This window comes from Odontesthes bonariensis, chromosome 15 (genome assembly GCF_027942865.1).
Source record: "Odontesthes bonariensis isolate fOdoBon6 chromosome 15, fOdoBon6.hap1, whole genome shotgun sequence".
In the NCBI taxonomy this organism is placed as follows: domain Eukaryota; kingdom Metazoa; phylum Chordata; class Actinopteri; order Atheriniformes; family Atherinopsidae; genus Odontesthes; species Odontesthes bonariensis.
In genome coordinates, this window is record NC_134520.1 from 34938397 (window position 1) to 34957829 (window position 19433).

At 44.3% G+C, this 19433-nt stretch overlaps 1 protein-coding gene across 5 annotated transcripts in view; it reads right to left on the minus strand.

Annotated features, from left to right (window-relative positions):
- Positions 1-1088: 1088 nt before the first annotated feature.
- LOC142400831 (uncharacterized) overlaps positions 1089-19433 on the minus strand; it is a 26059-nt gene continuing 7714 nt past the window's right edge. For 2 of the 5 annotated variants that reach the window (XM_075486062.1, XM_075486063.1), the window contains 6 exons: positions 18540-18801; positions 18160-18183; positions 15150-15268; positions 12295-12378; positions 12041-12169; positions 10315-11149 (listed from right to left, as the gene is read on the minus strand). In XM_075486062.1, coding sequence (XP_075342177.1) covers positions 11144-11149; positions 12041-12169; positions 12295-12378; positions 15150-15268; positions 18160-18183; positions 18540-18801 — 624 coding nt within the window. In that variant the 3' untranslated portion in view covers positions 10315-11143. Of the gene's footprint in view, positions 1461-5166; positions 5285-10314; positions 11150-12040; positions 12170-12294; positions 12379-15149; positions 15269-18159; positions 18184-18539; positions 18802-19433 lie in introns of those variants that run through there. The other 3 variants (XM_075486065.1, XM_075486064.1, XM_075486061.1) reach the window with 3 other exon arrangements.

A 19433-nucleotide genomic window follows, 5' to 3' on the forward strand; every position in this document is an offset into this window, starting at 1 on the left:
ACATTTAAACCATCCGGCCCGACCACAACCAGCTCATTATTAATGAGACAGCGGCTTCCAAAAGCTTTTTGTTTTGCAATTTAAGTTGTTTTTTTATGTCGAAAAAGTACAAAAGCCCCTCCAGATTAAAGTGAAATGGCGTGTGTGTGCTCAGCTTTACCTGAAACACACCGCAGAGACGGTCCAGTGGATATAAAAAGTCTACACACCTGTCAGGGTGCCAGCTTCTTCTGATGAGAGCACAATAAATCATTTAAAAAACCTTCGTTCAGTTGGTTTGGACGCTCGCTCTGAAAGTCTGAACTGATTCATTATGTTGGAAAGCCGGCCTTCTCCAGGGGTGTGAACACTTTTTATATCCCTGAAGCCGGCTTCTACAACTGGGATCAGTCGCATTTAGTGGATTTACTCACATTTAATCCTTCACCAGCAGCTACAAACTGAACTGATCCCTTAATCTGACATTATCTGCCTGTTACCTTTTAATCATTCCTCACCGCCGCGGTGCATGCTCCAACATCCTCCGTTTGTGTCTGACAGATATGTTCAATAATCAGATTTGAGTTGTTTTGGATCGGTCGGGATTTAGGGCCTTTGTTGATTGTTGATGTGAATAATCGTATTCAAATGGGCGGCATCCATGACAGGCTGAGTCTGAGAGGAGCAGAGATGTTCAGAGGAGCTCCAGTTTGTCCTCAAATGCGTTTAAAACAACGTTCCTCTGAGAAATACTGGAAGGGATCTGCATATTTCTCCCTCTGCAGAGCAGAATATCATGAAAGCATTCAGCGAATCTGGAGGAGTTTCAGGGAGCCAGCCTCAGCTGGACCCCCGTGACCTCTGACCCCTCAGACGGCGCTGCACCAAGAACCCTCGTTCATCAGCAGCTGATAGAAGCACACGGACGAGGGATTACTGTGGGAATCCTTTGTCCAGCACCACGATCCAGAGTTCCATTCACAGACTTTACTGTGCAGAGATTAATTTGACGTGTTTTTTTTATCAGGTGTTTTATGTTTTCATGTGTTTTTATAGAATAGAAATAGAATAGAAAAAGACTTTATTTATCCCCCAATGGGGGAAATTCAAATTCGTCAAGTAGCTCAACATTTTTTTAAATATTTACAATGATTGAATAAACAACAATAATAATACTACTACTAACTAAATAATAATAAACGACTAAATGGCAAAATAAACAAATAAATAAAAATCAATCAATCAATTTGAGAAGAGCTCAGCAGTCCCTGTTATAAAGCCTTATGTCTGTGGGAACAAAAGACCTTCTGAACCTCTCTGTCCTGCAGGATGCTGTGGAGAGGATGTGTTTTCATATATGTTTATCATCTCGACAACTTCCGAAACTACCACCAACTTGTTTTCTACATCTATGAGCGGCACACTGGAGCAAGCGAACGTCGGCAGGAACAACGGCTCGGTGTTGGGACGCAGCGTCAGACCTGCGAACAGAGAGGAGACGTTCAGGTTGTTACTGAGCAGGAAAGAGTCGGATACAAGTCTGATACGAGTCGGATACGAGTCAGATACGAGTCAGATACGAGTCAGATACGAGACTGATAAAAGCCTGATACGAGACTGATAAAAGCCTGATACGAGACTGATAAAAGTCTGATACGAGTCGGATAAAGGCTGATACGAGTCGGATACGAGTCGGATAAAGGCTGATACGAGTCGGATAAAGGCTGATACGAGTCGGATACGAGTCGGATAAAGGCTGATACGAGTCGGATAAAGGCTGATACGAGTCGGATACGAGTCGGATAAAGGCTGATACGAGTCGGATAAAGGCTGATACGAGTCGGATACGAGTCGGATAAAGGCTGATACGAGTCGGATAAAGGCTGATACGAGTCGGATAAAGGCTGATACGAGTCGGATAAAGGCTGATACGAGTCGGATAAAGGCTGATACGAGTCGGATAAAGGCTGATACGAGTCAGATAAAGGCTGATACGAGTCGGATAAAGGCTGATACGAGTCGGATAAAGGCTGATACGAGTCGGATAAAGGCTGATACGAGTCGGATAAAGGCTGATACGAGTCGGATACGAGTCGGATAAAGGCTGATACGAGTCGGATAAAGGCTGATACGAGTCGGATAAAGGCTGATACGAGTCGGATAAAAGGCGGATACGAGTCGGATACGAGTCGGATAAAGGCTGATACGAGTCGGATAAAGGCTGATACGAGTCGGATAAAGGCTGATACGAGTCGGATACGAGTCGGATAAAGGCTGATACGAGTCGGATAAAGGCTGATACGAGTCGGATAAAGGCTGATACGAGTCGGATAAAGGCTGATACGAGTCGGATAAAGGCTGATACGAGTCGGATACGAGTCGGATAAAGGCTGATACGAGTCGGATAAAGGCTGATACGAGTCGGATACGAGTCGGATAAAGGCTGATACGAGTCGGATAAAGGCTGATACGAGTCGGATACGAGTCGGATAAAGGCTGATACGAGTCGGATAAAGGCTGATACGAGTCGGATAAAGGCTGATACGAGTCGGATAAAGGCTGATACGAGTCGGATAAAGGCTGATACGAGTCGGATAAAGGCTGATACGAGTCGGATACGAGTCGGATAAAGGCTGATACGAGTCGGATAAAGGCTGATACGAGTCGGATAAAGGCTGATACGAGTCGGATAAAGGCTGATACGAGTCGGATAAAGGCTGATACGAGTCGGATACGAGTCGGATAAAGGCTGATACGAGTCGGATAAAGGCTGATACGAGTCGGATAAAAGGCGGATACGAGTCGGATACGAGTCGGATAAAGGCTGATACGAGTCGGATAAAGGCTGATACGAGTCGGATAAAGGCTGATACGAGTCGGATAAAGGCTGATACGAGTCGGATACGAGTCGGATAAAGGCTGATACGAGTCGGATAAAAGGCTGATACGAGTCGGATAAAGGCTGATACGAGTCGGATAAAGGCTGATACGAGTCGGATACGAGTCGGATAAAGGCTGATACGAGTCGGATACGAGTCGGATAAAGGCTGATACGAGTCGGATAAAGGCTGATACGAGTCGGATAAAGGCTGATACGAGTCGGATAAAGGCTGATACGAGTCGGATAAAGGCTGATACGAGTCGGATACGAGTCGGATAAAGGCTGATACGAGTCGGATAAAGGCTGATACGAGTCGGATAAAGGCTGATACGAGTCGGATAAAGGCTGATACGAGTCGGATACGAGTCGGATAAAGGCTGATACGAGTCGGATAAAGGCTGATACGAGTCGGATAAAGGCTGATACGAGTCGGATAAAGGCTGATACGAGTCGGATACGAGTCGGATAAAGGCTGATACGAGTCGGATAAAGGCTGATACGAGTCGGATAAAGGCTGATACGAGTCGGATACGAGTCGGATAAAGGCTGATACGAGTCGGATAAAGGCTGATACGAGTCGGATACGAGTCGGATAAAGGCTGATACGAGTCGGATAAAGGCTGATACGAGTCGGATAAAGGCTGATACGAGTCGGATAAAGGCTGATACGAGTCGGATAAAGGCTGATACGAGTCGGATAAAAGGCGGATACGAGTCGGATACGAGTCGGATAAAGGCTGATACGAGTCGGATAAAGGCTGATACGAGTCGGATAAAGGCTGATACGAGTCGGATAAAGGCTGATACGAGTCGGATACGAGTCGGATAAAGGCTGATACGAGTCGGATAAAGGCTGATACGAGTCGGATAAAAGGCGGATACGAGTCGGATACGAGTCGGATAAAGGCTGATAAAGAGTTAAATGGAACAGCAGAAGCTCAGGATTCTCCACCGAAAAGGGTCAATAATGTTTGTTTTCTTACTTTGATTTTCTTCCATGAAGAACTACAGTTCCCCCACAATGCTTTGGGGGACGCAAACAGAACAAAGGGGGTTTATAAAGATGCCAACAAGACGGGTTAAAGCTATGGTAGGTAATCCTAGAGAGCTAGCAAGATTCGAAAGTGTCCCCTCCTCTAAGCTCCACCCCCCCCTCCCCATTCCGTCAGTGCTTCATCCAAAGCCGGTAGAACCGCATGCGCACATGGAGCAGGGAGCCGGCAGAGGGGGGCGTAGGCAGAAAGCAGAGGCATCTGATTGGTTTTTTGTAGGCGACCAATCCGAGATCAGCGGGACGCTGATCTCGGATTGGTCAGCTTTTTCTCAGTCCTGCAGCTGCCACAGAGGTCTGATTATTTTCGTCCCTTTTTCTAAATACATCTTGTATAGATTTCTCTCAGGATAGACGGACCATTTCACCCAGTATTACAAAATGTGTTTCTGAACAGGATTACCAACCATGTCTTTAACTGAAGGAAAGCCAGAAGAAGCAGGTGCAACAGGCACTTAATGTCCAAAGTGGCCTTTTCAGATGTCCAATAAGATTTTAAAAATGAGTCCAGATGTGAAATAATAATGAATGAAATAAAAGTCAGACCTCACAATCTCTTGGCCCTATTTTCTCTCCCTTCGTATCACTGCCTGCTGTGCAGACCGAGCAGACCGAAGTTGAGTTGTAAATACATTTTATGTTAGTTATCCCATATATACTCTGTTTTTGTTATATTGATTAAGAGTCTTGAGTTGAAGTGTGCCTCGCTTAGTTGTGTGAAGGTCGTAAATTCCACTGTTAGGAATGTGGTCTGGTCTGGCTTGAAACTGGATACCCTTCTTTTGTATACACCCATTTTCCAGAATAAAATGGAGGCGTGAGGAGAAGCTTCAGAGCGGGTTTGGAATTTGTAAGAAGTTGTCTCTCCTCATGAGTAAAAATCCTAAACGTCTCTCTCTCTCTCCTTTATGAATTTCTAGGTGTTTGAACCTGACAACCGAGCAGTCCCCTGCTTCCGAGCAGCAAACAGCGTAACAGGCGCGGCTGTCGGCAGCAGGCAGTGATACGAAGGGAGAGAAAATAGGGCCAAGAGATTGTGAGGTCTGACTTTTTCCTGGAGAACCATTTTGTGATGCAAATGTATTACTCTGTTGAACGCATATTGTTCTGAGAAGCAAAACGCTTTATTTTTTAAACCCCAGCCAACTAGCCGGACTACCTAATGAAGCCTCTTATTTCCCGCTTTATTGTAGCAGCGGTCTGTGATTTTACAGATGTAACGTGGCCAGCTTTTTAATAAAGTAATAAAACTTACAGGAAGTGGCTCATCGGCGGGCTGCAGGAGTCCGTTTCCCTCCTGCTGGACCCGTGTGCTGATCCCCACACAGCACGGAGGGGGAAGGGGATCCGTTGGCCGTGTTGTTTTTATCCGTCTGAAACACCAAAGCACACAGATGAGCGAGCTGTGGCGGCACCACGTGGACGACTAATTTGCGTCGAGGTTTGTTTTTCTAATGAGTCGCTGGAAAACTTACTGGAAGTAGCTTCTCATCAGCCGGCTGGAGTCCGTTTCGCTCATGCTGCACTCGTCTGTCAGACAGATTTATATCGGTGGTGGCGTTTCTGCCCTGAAACAAAGAAAACACACCGAGGCCAACGTTAAGAGTGCGAGTCTGCAAACAGAAAGCTGCTGCAGGTCGCGTCCGACGCCCTCCTTCCTGTCTGGGACTCACTCGTATCTCTGAGCACACAGAGCTTTAACTCCCAGCAGGAAGTGAACAACCTGAGCAGAGACCCTCAGATGGACTGAGCTTCCTCTGAGAGTTGTCCTGTGGTCGCACTGTGTGGTTCTCCTGCTAAATGTAAATGTATTTTATCTATACCGCCCTTTACAGACACAGCAGGTAATAAAGGCCCTGTCACACTGTTGCGTATGAGAGAAGCGTATGAGTTGCGTATGAAAATTAATCATACGCACGAAAAGTCCTTGAAAATAAAGAATGACTAGCGTATGAGTAGCATATGAACTGCGCATGAACAGCGTACGTTTCAACGCGCCTATTGAGAATGAGGAGTCACGTGACTCCGGTCGGCCGGTCGGCCATGTTGGCAGAAGACGCTATTGGTTGCCAGGGGCAACGCCATTAACTCAGCAGCCTTTCCACATTGCTCCATTATTGCAGTAGACGACGCGCTATCAACATCTCTTGAGACATTCATCTCGACCATGCCTCCCAAGAAGCAATCGTCGTTTGCCCGGGCCCTGGGCCGAGGAAAAGGCAAAAAAACACAAGAATCATTCTCACCCAAACCTGCTGAAATGCCTGATGCACCTGCGGCTGATGAGTTACATGCTTCTGAGCGATCAAGATCCCCAACTCCTCCTCCTGACCGCTCCCGTGAATCGTCGGTTGCCTGCCGCGCGGAGGCTATAACTATATCTGAGCATAAAGGGTAATTCTCCTTGGATATCTGGCGGTGAATGAATGGGATCAGAGGCACAAAGCGTGTCATACCCCGGTATGATAGGTGGCGCTGTACCCATTCCAGCTGTTGCTAATAGAGCCACTTCCTGTTGACCTCTTCACCACCAACAACAACAACAAACTCAGGCATTGGAGAAAGATGGAGAACGCAGAGCCAGATGAAGCTACGTCCCTCTACATTTGCTCTGTGATGAGCTGCTTGTTGCACAAACTCGATGCCCAACGGAGCATTCTCCATCGCGTTGTTTGTTTCTTTCTGACGGCGACAACAACAGGAATATCGTCTCCTTTGACTTCCGGGTCACGACCCCGGGAAAACATCTGGAGCATGCGCAGAACGCAAAGTCTGATTCACCACGAGCTTCAGCGTCTACAAGCAGGTTTAGAGTGACTTTCAGCCCAGTTATCTCGGGGTCTGAATCTGATCCGATCCAATTCTTAGACAGATTAAGGTGTCTACATGCACTTAATAACTCAGTCTGATTGTAATTTAGCCAATAATCCGATCCTTTCAGAGCCATGTGACCCCACTGAGTGAGGACAAATTTGTAGACAAAATCCCGAGATGCTTAAACTCTTCCGCTTGAAGCAAGGCCAGTTTATCTGTAGAGAACAATTCAAAGTGCTTTACAGCTACATAAGATCACAAAAAGGCAAATAAAATAATTCCAAAAACATAAAATTAATCATTAATTCATTCATTTAAAAGCAAAGAGTGCAGATGAAACACTTCCAGGTGTCATATTTACAGCTGAGCAGAACTGTTTTCAGCCTGGATTTAAACATGGTCAGAGCTGAGGCCCGCCTCACATCTGCTGGAAGGCTGTTCCAGATGTTAGGGGCATCAAACAACTCACCCGTTGCCATGGTTACGAACGATAACGGCCGTTCACCAGCAGAAAAATCCTCCCAGCAGCTCCTGATAAACGTTTAAAAACAGAAAACCACCTGAAATGACGGATTGTTTGGGTCGGATCTCTCTCTGTGTTTCAGGGTTCTGCGCCTCCAAATCTTTGTGCTTCGACGGTCTGACCGGCGGTCTGCTTATCGGGGGTCCCGTGGCCGCCATTGTTCTGGTTCTGGGGGTCGTCTGGGCCGTCTGCGCGTGCAGGAGAAGAAGAAGGTCCGCAGCTCTTTACAGCGCACCGACTGAGCAGATCCACGTGGAAAAGTGTCAGTTCAGCAGAGAGGAAAATGCACCGGATGGATGAGACTTTTAAAAAGCTGCTTTCTCAGGCTCACTGCGTCCGATGTACGATTGTGCTTTTATATATATATATTTCTATTCGGAAAATATTCTATTTTTCATGTAACTTCTTTTCTAACTCTGTTTTTCAAAAATAAAGTTAAATATGTTTGATTTATTGAGTTATTTGGGTTACATTGGGTGTCTGTGGGTGGACCATCTGTGCTCATATCTCTACAGACTGTTACAGTTACTGTTTCTCAGTCCTCCCGACATGTCCCGAAGCTGTTTAAAGGGACAGTTCGCCTCTTTAAAGGGACAGTTCACCTCTTCTGACATGAAGCTGTGTAACATCCCATATCAGCAGCATCATTTATGAACATCTTCTTACCCCCTGCTGCGTCCTGTGAGCAGAGTTCCAGCTGAGTTTTGGCGTTGATGAAGGTAGTCCGGCTAGTTGGCTGGGGTTTAAAAAATAAAGCGTTTTGCTTCTCAGAACAATATGCGTTCAACAGAGTAATACATTTGCATCACAAAATGGTTCTCCAGGAAAAAGTCAGACCTCACAATCTCTTGGCCCTATTTTTGCCTTCTTTGATATCAATGCGTCCAATGTAAACTGTGCAGAGCGAGCAGCAAACACCGTAACAGGTGCGGCTATCGCTAGGTGGCTGTACGCATTGATATGAAGGGAGAGAAAATAGGGCCTTGAATAGTGCTTAAACCAACAGGTTTTCTGACCAAAACACTGGCTTTGATAAGCAGAATAATTCATAATGTGCCTCTGAAGGTCAGAACTGTTTCCACGTGGAAGGTAACAGGTTTTAATGTTGTGGCCGATCAGCTGGCTGCTCAGCCCACATTTCTCCTGGATATTCAGACAGTGAGAAGCACAAAAGAAGAAGACATCATGAGCCCTGATAGGTGTGAAACATGCCCAGACATGTTTCACAGGATGTGGGGGACAGTTAACAGACGTTCTATTTAAGCTGATCACACAAACTGTGAAATTCTGATCATATTTACAATTTTGTGCAAAGTGGAATCTCATTTTCCAGAAAACACATCATTTGTTCCCATTTCTTTAGCTGCATCTGTGAAAAACAGCTTCATAGTTTCAACTTTTTTGTACATTTACGTTAAAACTGCTTTCAGTTACCAAAAGAATCAAATTAATATAAGAAATTCAGTTTAAAAAAATCCTAATCCCAAAATAATGAACGTTATCACGTCTAAAAGTAGAAAAGTAGGAAAAAAAACAGACAATAATAAGAATTACATGTTATTCAACATCAAGAAAAAGTAAATAAGATTCAATTTAAAGCTTAAAAAAGGAATATAAGATATAATCTAATGACTAATTATGGAATAATTAATATAAATGAAATGATTAAACTGCTTTATGCCACCAGAAATGAATAATCTAGAAGCTCTTTGTGGGTTTTAGACTGGAATTCAGATTTGTTCCCATTTCTTTAGCTGCATGTGTGAAAAACAGCAAAGATAACACAGTGTGACAGACAGAAAACAGGATTTCTGCAGCAACAAGGTGATTCCCAAAGAGCTGTTAGCTGAAAAGTTGGCATATCTCAGCATGGTTATACATTATATTATGTGGTCATAACGGGGACTTTTTTTTATCTTCTGCATTTAATCAGAGCAAGTCCTTCTCAGAGGTTTTCAGGTTTGCTTTTCCACTCTCTGCACCTCTGTCTCATCACTCTTTACTTCCCGAGATTATTTTTAACTCAAAGGACGTTCTGCAATTCAGTTTCACCTCCAGGCTGCAGCTTATTACTCAGCACATTTAAAACATCCGGCCCGACCACAACCAGCTCATTATTAACTTGTGCTTTCAGGTTCCTTACAGCGGCCTCCAAAAGCTTTTTGTTTTGCAATTTAAGTTGTTTTTTTATGTCGAAAAAGTACAAAAGCCCCTCCAGATTAAAGTGAAATGGCGCGTGTGTGCTCAGCTTTACCTGAAACACACCGCAGAGACGGTCCAGTGGATATAAAAAGTCTACACACCTGTCAGGGTGCCAGCTTCTTCTGATGAGAGCACAATAAATCATTTAAAAAACCTTCTTTCAGTTGGTTTGGACGCTCGCTCTGAAAGTCTGAACTGATTCATTATGTAGGAAAGCCGGCCTTCTCCAGGGGTGTGAACACTTTTTATATCACTGAAGCCGGCTTCTACATCTGGGATCAGCCGCATTTACTCACATTTAATCCTTCACCAGCAGCTACAAACTGAACTGATCCCTTAATCTGACATTATCTGACTGTTACCTTTTAATCATTCCTCACCGCCGCGGTGCATGCTCCAACATCCTCCGTTTGTGTTGTTTGTGTCAAGCACATTCTGCACACGTTCTGTTTTAATTTTACATGTTTTCATGTGTTGTTGTGTGTTTTTTTTATATGATTTTTCATGTGTTTTTTCTATGTTTTCATGTTTTTTTATGAGTTTTTTTACGTTTTCATGTTTTTTTTTTGAGTTTTTAATGTTTCATGTGTTTTTTATGTTTTTTCATGAGTTTTTGTTTCATGTGTTTTTATGTGTTTTTCTTTTTCTGACTCAGGTTTGCAGAAGCTCTGCTGTGACTCATGAGCGACTTCCTCATTCAGACCTCATTAAAAGTCATCAGAAACCACATATTGAACCACTAACTGATAAGACTTAACATGTAGATAAGAATGTGTCACAGCAGATTAACCATCTGACCTCGAGCCACGAAGCTTTCTGCATAAAAGCAGCTGGTGGTGGGACACAGTCTCCCCTCAACAACAGAGTATTGTGTGTAAAATGAAACAGTGGTGTGGATAGAACTTTTATTTCTTTGTAATACCAACATTAAAACATAAAACAGTCAAAGCGTCCACATCAGAACAAGAACAACACATTAAATACATGAAAATCCACTTTGCATTACAGAGGGGATCAACACAATGAGAAAAAGGACCAGATTTCACAGAGTAATAAAGCTAAATAAATTAAAGTGTAACTTCCTTCCTCCACTGTAACAGCACCTGTTCTGAAAAGCGTGACTTTAAAAAACTGGTCCATCTAAGTTCATTAAGGCACATTCGTTCTTCTAATTACTAGACCGGCTGTGGTAAAGATAACGAAAGACCGAAAATGAGTAGGGGACAAACGTGGGCCGAAGAGGAGACCCGTGCTCTTGTGGACGTTTGGGCAGATGCCGCCTTGCCCTTTGTCGTCGTTGTTGATAAATTACTTGTACAGCAGCATAGTAATTACACAGTTGTGAAAATAGCAAAACGTTGAAAAATCATATAGTTTTGATTATAGTAAAAGCAATAACGGCACGGAAAGCGTCCATGACTACATTCACTTTTGAACTTAGCACTTTGTGTTGCGCGTGTCGATTCTGACCAATAGCCGAACGACTTCAGGGCGCGTGGCTTTGTTGACATATTTTGGTCGGTTTACTGAAATATGCAGTCTGAAAGCGAACCGCACCAAAATGAAAAAAAAAAAAGGTTTGGACCAAAGCAAGTGAACTATCGGAGTTTCCTGGTCTGAATACGCCCTCAGAGCGGCACACTGGAGCAAGCGAACGTCGGCAGGAACAACGGCTCGGTGTTGGGACGCTGCGTCAGACCTGCGAACAGAGAGGAGACGTTCAGGTTGTTACTGAGGAGGAAAGAGTCTTATACGAGTCTGATACGAGTCGGATAAAGAGTCTTATACGAGTCTGATACGAGTCGGATAAAGAGTCTTATACGAGTCTGATACGAGTCTGATACGAGTCGGATAAAGAGTCGGATACGAGTCTGATACGAGTCTGATACGAGTCGGATAAAAGTCTGATACGAGTCGGATAAAGTCTGATAAAGAGTTAAATGGAACAGCAGAAGCTCAGGATTCTCCACCGAAAAGGGTCAATAATGTTTGTTTTCTTACTTTGATTTTCTTCCATGAAGAACTACAGTTCCCACAATGCTTTGGGGGGCGCAAACAGAACAAAGGGGGTTTATAAAGACGCCAACAAGACGGATTAACTGAAGGAAAGCCAGAAGAAGCAGGTGCAACAGGCACTTAATGTCCAAAGTGGCCTTTTCAGATGTCCAATAAGATTTTAAAAATGAGTCCAGATGTGAAATAATAATGAATGAAATAAAAGTCAGAGCTCACAATCTCTTGGCCCTATTTTCTCTCCCTTCGTATCACTGCCTGCTGTGCAGACCGAGCAGCAAACAGCGTAACAGGCGCGGCTGTCGGCAGGCGGCAGCAGGCAGTGATACGAAGGGAGAGAAAATAGGGCCAAGAGATTGTGAGGTCTGACTTTTTCCTGGAGAACCATTTTGTGATGCAAATGTATTACTCTGTTGAACGCATATTGTTCTGAGAAGCAAAACGCTTTATTTTTTAAACCCCAGCCAACTAGCCGGACTACCTAATGAAGCCTCTTATTTCCCGCTTTATTGTAGCAGCGGTCTGTGATTTTACAGATGTAACGCGGCCAGCTTTTTAATAAAGTAATAAAACTTACAGGAAGTGTCTCATCGGCGGGCTGCAGGAGTCCGTTTCCCTCCTGCTGGACCCGTGTGCCGCACACACTCTGATCCCCACACAGCACGGAGGGGGAAGAGGATCCGTTGGCCGTGTTGTTGTTATCGGTCTGAAACACCAAAGCACACAGATGAGCGAGCTGAGCGGCACCACGTGGCTCTCCAGCCGAGCCTGGACGAATCATTCGCATCGAGCTTTTTTTTCTTTTTTCTAATGAGTCATTGGAAAACTTACTGGAAGTAGCTTTTTGTCAGCCTGCTGGAGTCCGTTTCCCTCATGGGAGGAGGAAGGTCCGGGGGTGGTGCTGCCGTTTCTGCCCTGAAACAAAGAAAACACACGAGGCCAACGTTAAGACAGCGAGTCTGCAAACAGAAAGCTTCCTCTGAGGGTTGTCCTGTGGTCGCACTGTGTGGTTCTCCAGCTAAATGTAAATGTATTTTATTTCTACAGCCCTTTACAGACAATCCTTACGGTGTACCAAAGTGCTTTAAAGCAGGTAATAAATAAAGAGAAGAAGAAGTAAAAACAAATAAAAACAACAAAAGAACAGTGACAGCAATAAAATACAACAAAATCGAATAAGATAAGTGTCATCATGCTACTGGGTATTAAAGCCATCCTAAATAAGCAGGTTTTTAGAGGCCCAGGTCAGAAATAAGACGCAGCTGGACGGGGGGCTTATTCCAGAGCCTGGGGGCAGCTTTGGGAAAGGCTCGCTCACCCCAGGGTTTGTATTCTGACCTGGGCACTTCCAGCAGAAACTGATCTGCTGACTAGAATAGAATTGACTGTTGACTAAAATTGTACCACTACACGCACAGAGGAAGAATAAATCCTTCCGTCGTGAAGTGAACAGCAGACGAACGTGTGTGTCTCTTCAATTCTGTATCACAGGTTAGTAGATGTCTTATATGTAGTGCACACGCTACAATTTAAGAGTGGAACGTGCACCTAATGTGGTTGTTTGCGCATGTCGGACAGAGAAATGTTCTGTCAGACGATCGTTGGTAAATAGAGAAAGGGACGTGTGGAGTAATGTGTGAGAACTCCAAAAACACTGTGGACTAACTAAATACAGTTAAATCAATATGTGTATGTATTTTTCAGGCCAGAAAGCATTTCTTTCTAAGTGTTTTTTTTGCAGTAAAATGATTGAACAACATGTGTTATGCAAAATAGAAAAAAAGCATTGTTCAAGGAGCAGATGTAGTTTGAATTGTGTCGTTAAGAGTTGAAGCTAAAGGGAAAGCTCAGATAAATACGACGGGGCGAGGCCGTTAAGAGCTTTAAAAACCAACATTAAAAGTTTAAAATCAGTTCTCTAAAGGACAGGAAGCCGATGGAGGGAGTTAAGAACAGGAGTGATGTGCACACGTCTGTTGGTGTTGGTTAAAGACGGGCAGCAGCGTTCTGCACCAGCTGAAGGCGGCTGAGAGGAGCCTAATAACTGCAGCAGATCATTAACCGAGCGGTTAAAACCACACACCGCTTCCCTTTAAGCTTCCCTTCATTCACTCCCAATTAGGCCTAAATAACACCCAGGTTCCTTTTTTTTCCAACCCTGAACCCACACAAGGTTTGCACCTTTTACAATCCTCTCAAGTCCTGCTGCCACCCATACACTGAGTACACTGCGTCTTACTCACTGTTACTTTTAATTACTTATTTGCCTTTTACCGTTTACCTGAGGTTACTTGAATGTTTTAATTGAATGGTTTGAATGTTTTACTTGCGTGTTGGATATTTGGCTCCTGTCTTGTCTACCTAAATGTCAGAAATGTCTTGTGTACACCGTGGTGATGGAGAAAAACGAAATTTAGATTCCTTTGTATGTTTGGTACATGTGAAAGAATTGACAAATAAAACTGACTTCCCTTGGGAAACCCATCCTTCTGGTGGGCTCACAGTCACAGCTTATCCAGGTCTGAACATGCACTTTATAACTTGAATTCACACAGATTTGATCCATTTATTAGTTTAATTTACTTGTTTATTGCTGCCGTTGCTGTTTTATCTTTTAACGGCCTCTTTATTGATTCCATGTGGTGCAGAAATGTGCAGATATGAGATAAAGAATCTCTTTTAGTCGATTCGTTCGCCACTTGAGCATTAAAATATCCGACAGCTGCAGGAGCACAAACCTTCCAGGCATCACCGAGGAGCTTAAAAACACACAGAGTGCAGATCTGTCTTTAGCTGTGGTCATAATCTGCCCACAGTCACCTCAATTACCAAATATATGTGTCAACAAGGGGGGTTACAGAGCACTTCAACACTTCTAAAGTCAAATCAAAGCACTGGATGATGAACACATGTTTCCGGACGGTTCGGATATGAAGAAACTCTGTTATCGCTGTCAGAGGCGTCAGGTTCACACCTTACTGAGCCCACAGGAGTCATCAGAAACAGGTGTCCCGACCCCAGGCTGCTCTTAAAGGGACAGTTCGCCTCTTTTGACATGAAGCTGTATGCCATCCCATATCAGCAACATCATTTATGAACATCTTCTTACCCCCTGCTGCGTCCTGTGAGCAGAGTTCCAGCCTCGTTTTGGTGTTGATGAAGGTAGTCCTGTATCACTGCAGTGATACGAAGGGAGAGAAAATAGCGCAAAGCGATTGTGAGCTCTGACTTTTTCCTGGAGAACCATTTTGTGATGCAAATGTATTACTCTGTTGAACGCATATTGTTTTGAGAAGCAAAACGCTTTATTTTTTAAACCCCAGCCAACTAGCCGGACTACCTTCATCAACACCAAAACGAGGCTGGAACTCTGCTCACAGGACGCAGCAGGGGGTAAGAAGATGTTCAGAAATGATGTTGCTGATATGGGATGTTACACAGCTTCATGTCAAAAGAGGCGAACTGTCCCTTTAAAGTGTTTATAGGCCCACTAACTGAGCCGTTACAGGCGGCTCTCCTTTGGTCAGAGGGCGGAGCTTCATAGCTCAGACGGTTCCACTGACTTTAAACTAATTTCAGTTTTGATTGATTTGAGGAGAAAGGGTTCGTGAACAATCGATGAAATGCTTCATAAAGATGCCACAGTGTGTGAAACTAAGGCAAACACTTTGGCATTTAAAACCTACCCTCAGAGACCGCTGGTGTCTGCGGTACAGAAACACGCCGATGGCAATGGCGGCGAGGATGAAGAGGATGATGGCAGAGACGATCCCGATGATGATTCCCAGCTCTCCAGAGGAGGCAGCTGTCCGACAGAGAAAACAAACAGTGAGACACAAACCTTCCTTCTTTAGCTTATATGCAGCTTTCTTTGTCACAAACATCATCAGAGGAAAAATTATTCAGAATCTCGTCCCAGGATGGCTGAAAGCCCCAATTCTGTCTTTGGAATCTTCTGCGTTAAAAAGTTAAACAGTATTTCTATAAAGTTTGTTCTTCTTTACCTTTTTGTTTTGGTTGTGGACAAAAAGTTTGTGAATAACTTTGAAATATAAGGCAACTTTCCCGCTTTGGGATCTAATACTTAATATATAAAGATTAGAAAATAAGTTTTTAAATTTTTTTCTCTTAATATCTTTCATTTTAATCACTGTGTGTGAGCTCTGATTAATAATCTGTGCTTCTCCCAAAGACATAAAAAAGCCCCTTTATAGTGCTAATTTCCTCTCTTAACTCTTTATATATTCATAGATTATTCAGCCATGCCAACCGTGAAGAAAGTCTGAGATCAGCTGAGACTTTTAAACACATTCAGAAGGTCAGAAATCTTTCTACCCGTGTAGCTCAGCATCAACTCTTTGAGGAAAAAGGGTTTAAATAGATTTAGTTCTGACTGTGAGGAGATAGATATGAAAAGATATGAAAAGGGGGGAAAAGAAACCGTGGAAAAACATCTGGGGAGCCAATCGTTCTGGATATTTAAAAAGAAAGAAGAATCTTTACCATTTTAAAAAGATTAAAGAAGGGAAAAGGCCCAGATTCCCGCTGTGACTCCTTCAGTCAAAGATAAACAAAGAACACAAAAGCTTTATTATTCTAAGCCCTCCAGAGTGTTTCTACAAACATCCCGAGTGCTGCTGCTGATAAATCATCGACTCACCGGCTGCCTGCTCAGTATTTACACATGGAGGCGGGGGGGTGGGGACTCCCTTAATCTATTTACTCTTCTATTGCTGCACCGCCAGATGATGAAAGCGAGAGGAATGTTCCACTGAACAATTACTGCCACATTCCCGGCCTATTTGCACATTACCCACACTCTCTGCATGTCTAAGAGTTGCTTCTGCCTCCTGAGCTGCCGTTCTTTGATCCTACTTCCTCCCCTTGGTTGGGTTTGGAACCACCTTACTAACTTCCACATCTTTACTCCCAGCTAACAGGAGCTCTGTCCTAACTGTAGAACATTTAACCTCCCCTACTGGACTAGATACTGGGAGCTGGAGTATGCCTTTCCCATACAGTGCCACAGCACTTAAGCACAGTACAGTACTAAGACATGACCAAGTATTAAGAAGCTTAGCTGCAGGTATTGAAGAGAAACGAAGGCAGGTAAACTTAGGAGGGTCGAGGCAATTCAGTTTGTTCAAGAGGGGGAGAAAGTTAAAAAGACGATAAGGAGGCACGGCAGCTTGGAGGATGCTTGTGATTGGGAGATGCAGGTAGATTTAGGAAATAAGCTTGTTGTTCCCCAGGAGATAGCCTCTACAAATCTAAGGCCGGATATAGTCTTGTGGTCTAGGAGTAGAATGAGAGTCTGTTTCATAGAGCTGACTGTTCCTTGGGAGGAATTAGAAGCAGAAGCATATGAAAGGAAAAAGCTTAAGGGCCGTGTATACTCTCGCAGCAGTGTGTCGCAGTGAGCTTGTCGCAGGTATGACGCAGTTATTTTTGATTTATGCCCACTTTTGAAGCGCGGTCTGCGCCATGTTAATTCCACGCCACAACGCAAGAGGGACAATCACGAACAAGCTAGGATTGTGGGTGTGGTGGGTGGCGTGTTTCTCTTCCGGTTACGGAGGTCATTCAACAACAATGGCGACTGGACGAATGCGCACTTTGATTGAGATGCAGCTGATCGATCTAGAAATAGAAGAAATATTGCTACTACTGGAGCTGGCAGAGAGGCGAAAGAATCGTCACGGTTAGCACGGTTAGCGTCACCATTAGCCGGTTAGCAAACCGGAAATATGCATAGTGTAGAGCGGATGTAGAGTTGACCAATCAGAGGCCTCTTTCTCTCCTCCCTGCGGCGATATCTGCGGCACTGTCTGTGGTCAGTTACAATTTTGGGGAGGTGCACCAGAGTCTCTGCGGAAGGGGGGGGCATGTCTGCGTTAACTGCGACACACACGCAGACGACCTGGTTTCCGACCATAAACCGCCCTTTAGGTATGTGGAGTTGGGGGCAGAAGCAGAGCAGCGAGGATGGAAGGTTAGAATCTCTCCAGTGGAAGTAGGATGTAGAGGATTTGTTGCAAAGTCTGTTGTCTCATTGCTGAGGGAGCTGGGTGTAAGTGGACAGAGTGTGAGGAAAATAGTGAAGGAAGTGTCAGATGAGGCAGTAAAGTCCAGTCAGTGGGTTTGGATTAGAAGAAGCAATAGCAGCTGGGGCCCAGCAGGGGGAGCACTTAGGGTAAACAGACTTTTGGGAGAAGTTCAAGATATTTAAGTGGAGGGTTTGGCCCATGTGAGCCTTATGAAACCAGGTGGCCATTTTAGGTGAGTTGGCCTGTATGGCTTTGTTTTAGCTGCCATTTTTAGTGACTGTAGGACTGTTCAGGTGAGTTTGTCTGCTGAATCTGCTGGTGTGTCTTGCCCTGCCTCCACCTCTGGCAGCAAACCAGGGTTTGCATCCCCACCCCGCTGTGACTGGTGTGCAGTTGGTGAGAGGCTGGGGTAGCTGGTGGCATGCTGTGACATGTTGGTCAGCACTGCTCACTGGTCTATAGGGAATAGACCGAGTATGGTCCATTTTTTATTTAGCACAAGTTTCTTGTGTTTACCTTAAATAAATGTATTTTGCCTGCAGCACCAGTCTAACAGCTCTGCTTTATTACTGTGGATGTTTCTGACCATCTTTACTTAAATTTGGGATTAAAGGATTCTAAAAACATTCAGAAATTAAACGACACTTACCAGCAATCTGAACTCTGGGACAATCTGCAAATGGAGGATAAAATCTGTGTTAGTGGAGTCAGCAGATTAATTATACATAGATGGTGCCTGATGTGCATTGCCTGGTTGTTTCTGACTCAGTCAGAGAAGGCTGAACTCTCAAAGAGTTTCACAGAGAGGTGATCTTTTAATCTGTCTCTAAACCAGTTCCTTTGATAGTCACAATCTGAATTTGACTTACAGTAAAAGCCTGTTTTCCCCTCATATATGATCTCTGTGTGATCACTTTGAGATTTTATTGTAAATGTAAAGTGCGTTATAAATAAAATGTATTATTATTATTATTATGTGATGCTCATTACTGATCGGCTGAGAGCGAGGAGACGCTGAGTGGAGCTTACCGCTTCTCACAGTTTCGATGGGATGTGAGCCACCCTCCAGTATGACTTTCACACCGTCCGTCGGGTTGTTGCAGACGACGTAGACCGAGTCTACAACCTGACAGACGAGGCACTGATAGAGGAAGCTGTAGGGCTCAGAGCACGGAGGTAGGGAGGCGCTCCCATTTCTCTGCCACAAATTCTCCTCGTCATTGTTCGCGTCGTATAGAAGGCTGGCGTTCTGAGCAAAGGGCCCAGAAGTGTTGAAGCACGTCAGGTCCATCTGCAGAGAGAGAGGAAACAACATTCTGATGGGAGCTACTTACAGACCAACGTAGAACAGACACAACGTGATTACACACAGCTGAGAGTCAGCTGCTTTCAGCTGCTCCTCTGGCTGCCTGCCAGGTGGATTCATTCAGGGGAACACGGCCCACACTTCACCAGAACTGGATTAAAGTCAAGAGGAGGCACAGGAGCAGGCCAAAAGGCCCGATGAATACTAATACCTCTGTTTAAAATCTATTGATTTTCTGACCCGATCCAGCAGCTCGTGGAGTCATTTCATTCACAATTAAACAAGCAGCAAATACTGGGTATGCCAAATTTCTTTTCAACAGAGCGTTACGTGCAAACGGCAAAACAAATCCAACAGTAAAACGCTGCAAGAGAAGAATGCGGCACAAAAACGACCGGAGCACGCGGCAAGGCGTTTGCATGTGTCAGCCACCGTATTGTTACACCTTCACAAACATTCAAAAGAATGCATCTCTCGAATTCCATCACATTACAGTCATTCTGCAGACGCTTTTTAGGTCCTGAGAAATGGGAAGACAGTTTAGTTAACATTATTTACACGAAACATATCCACACGTTGGGCGCGTTCCCATCAGTAGGCCTAATGATCATCAGTAG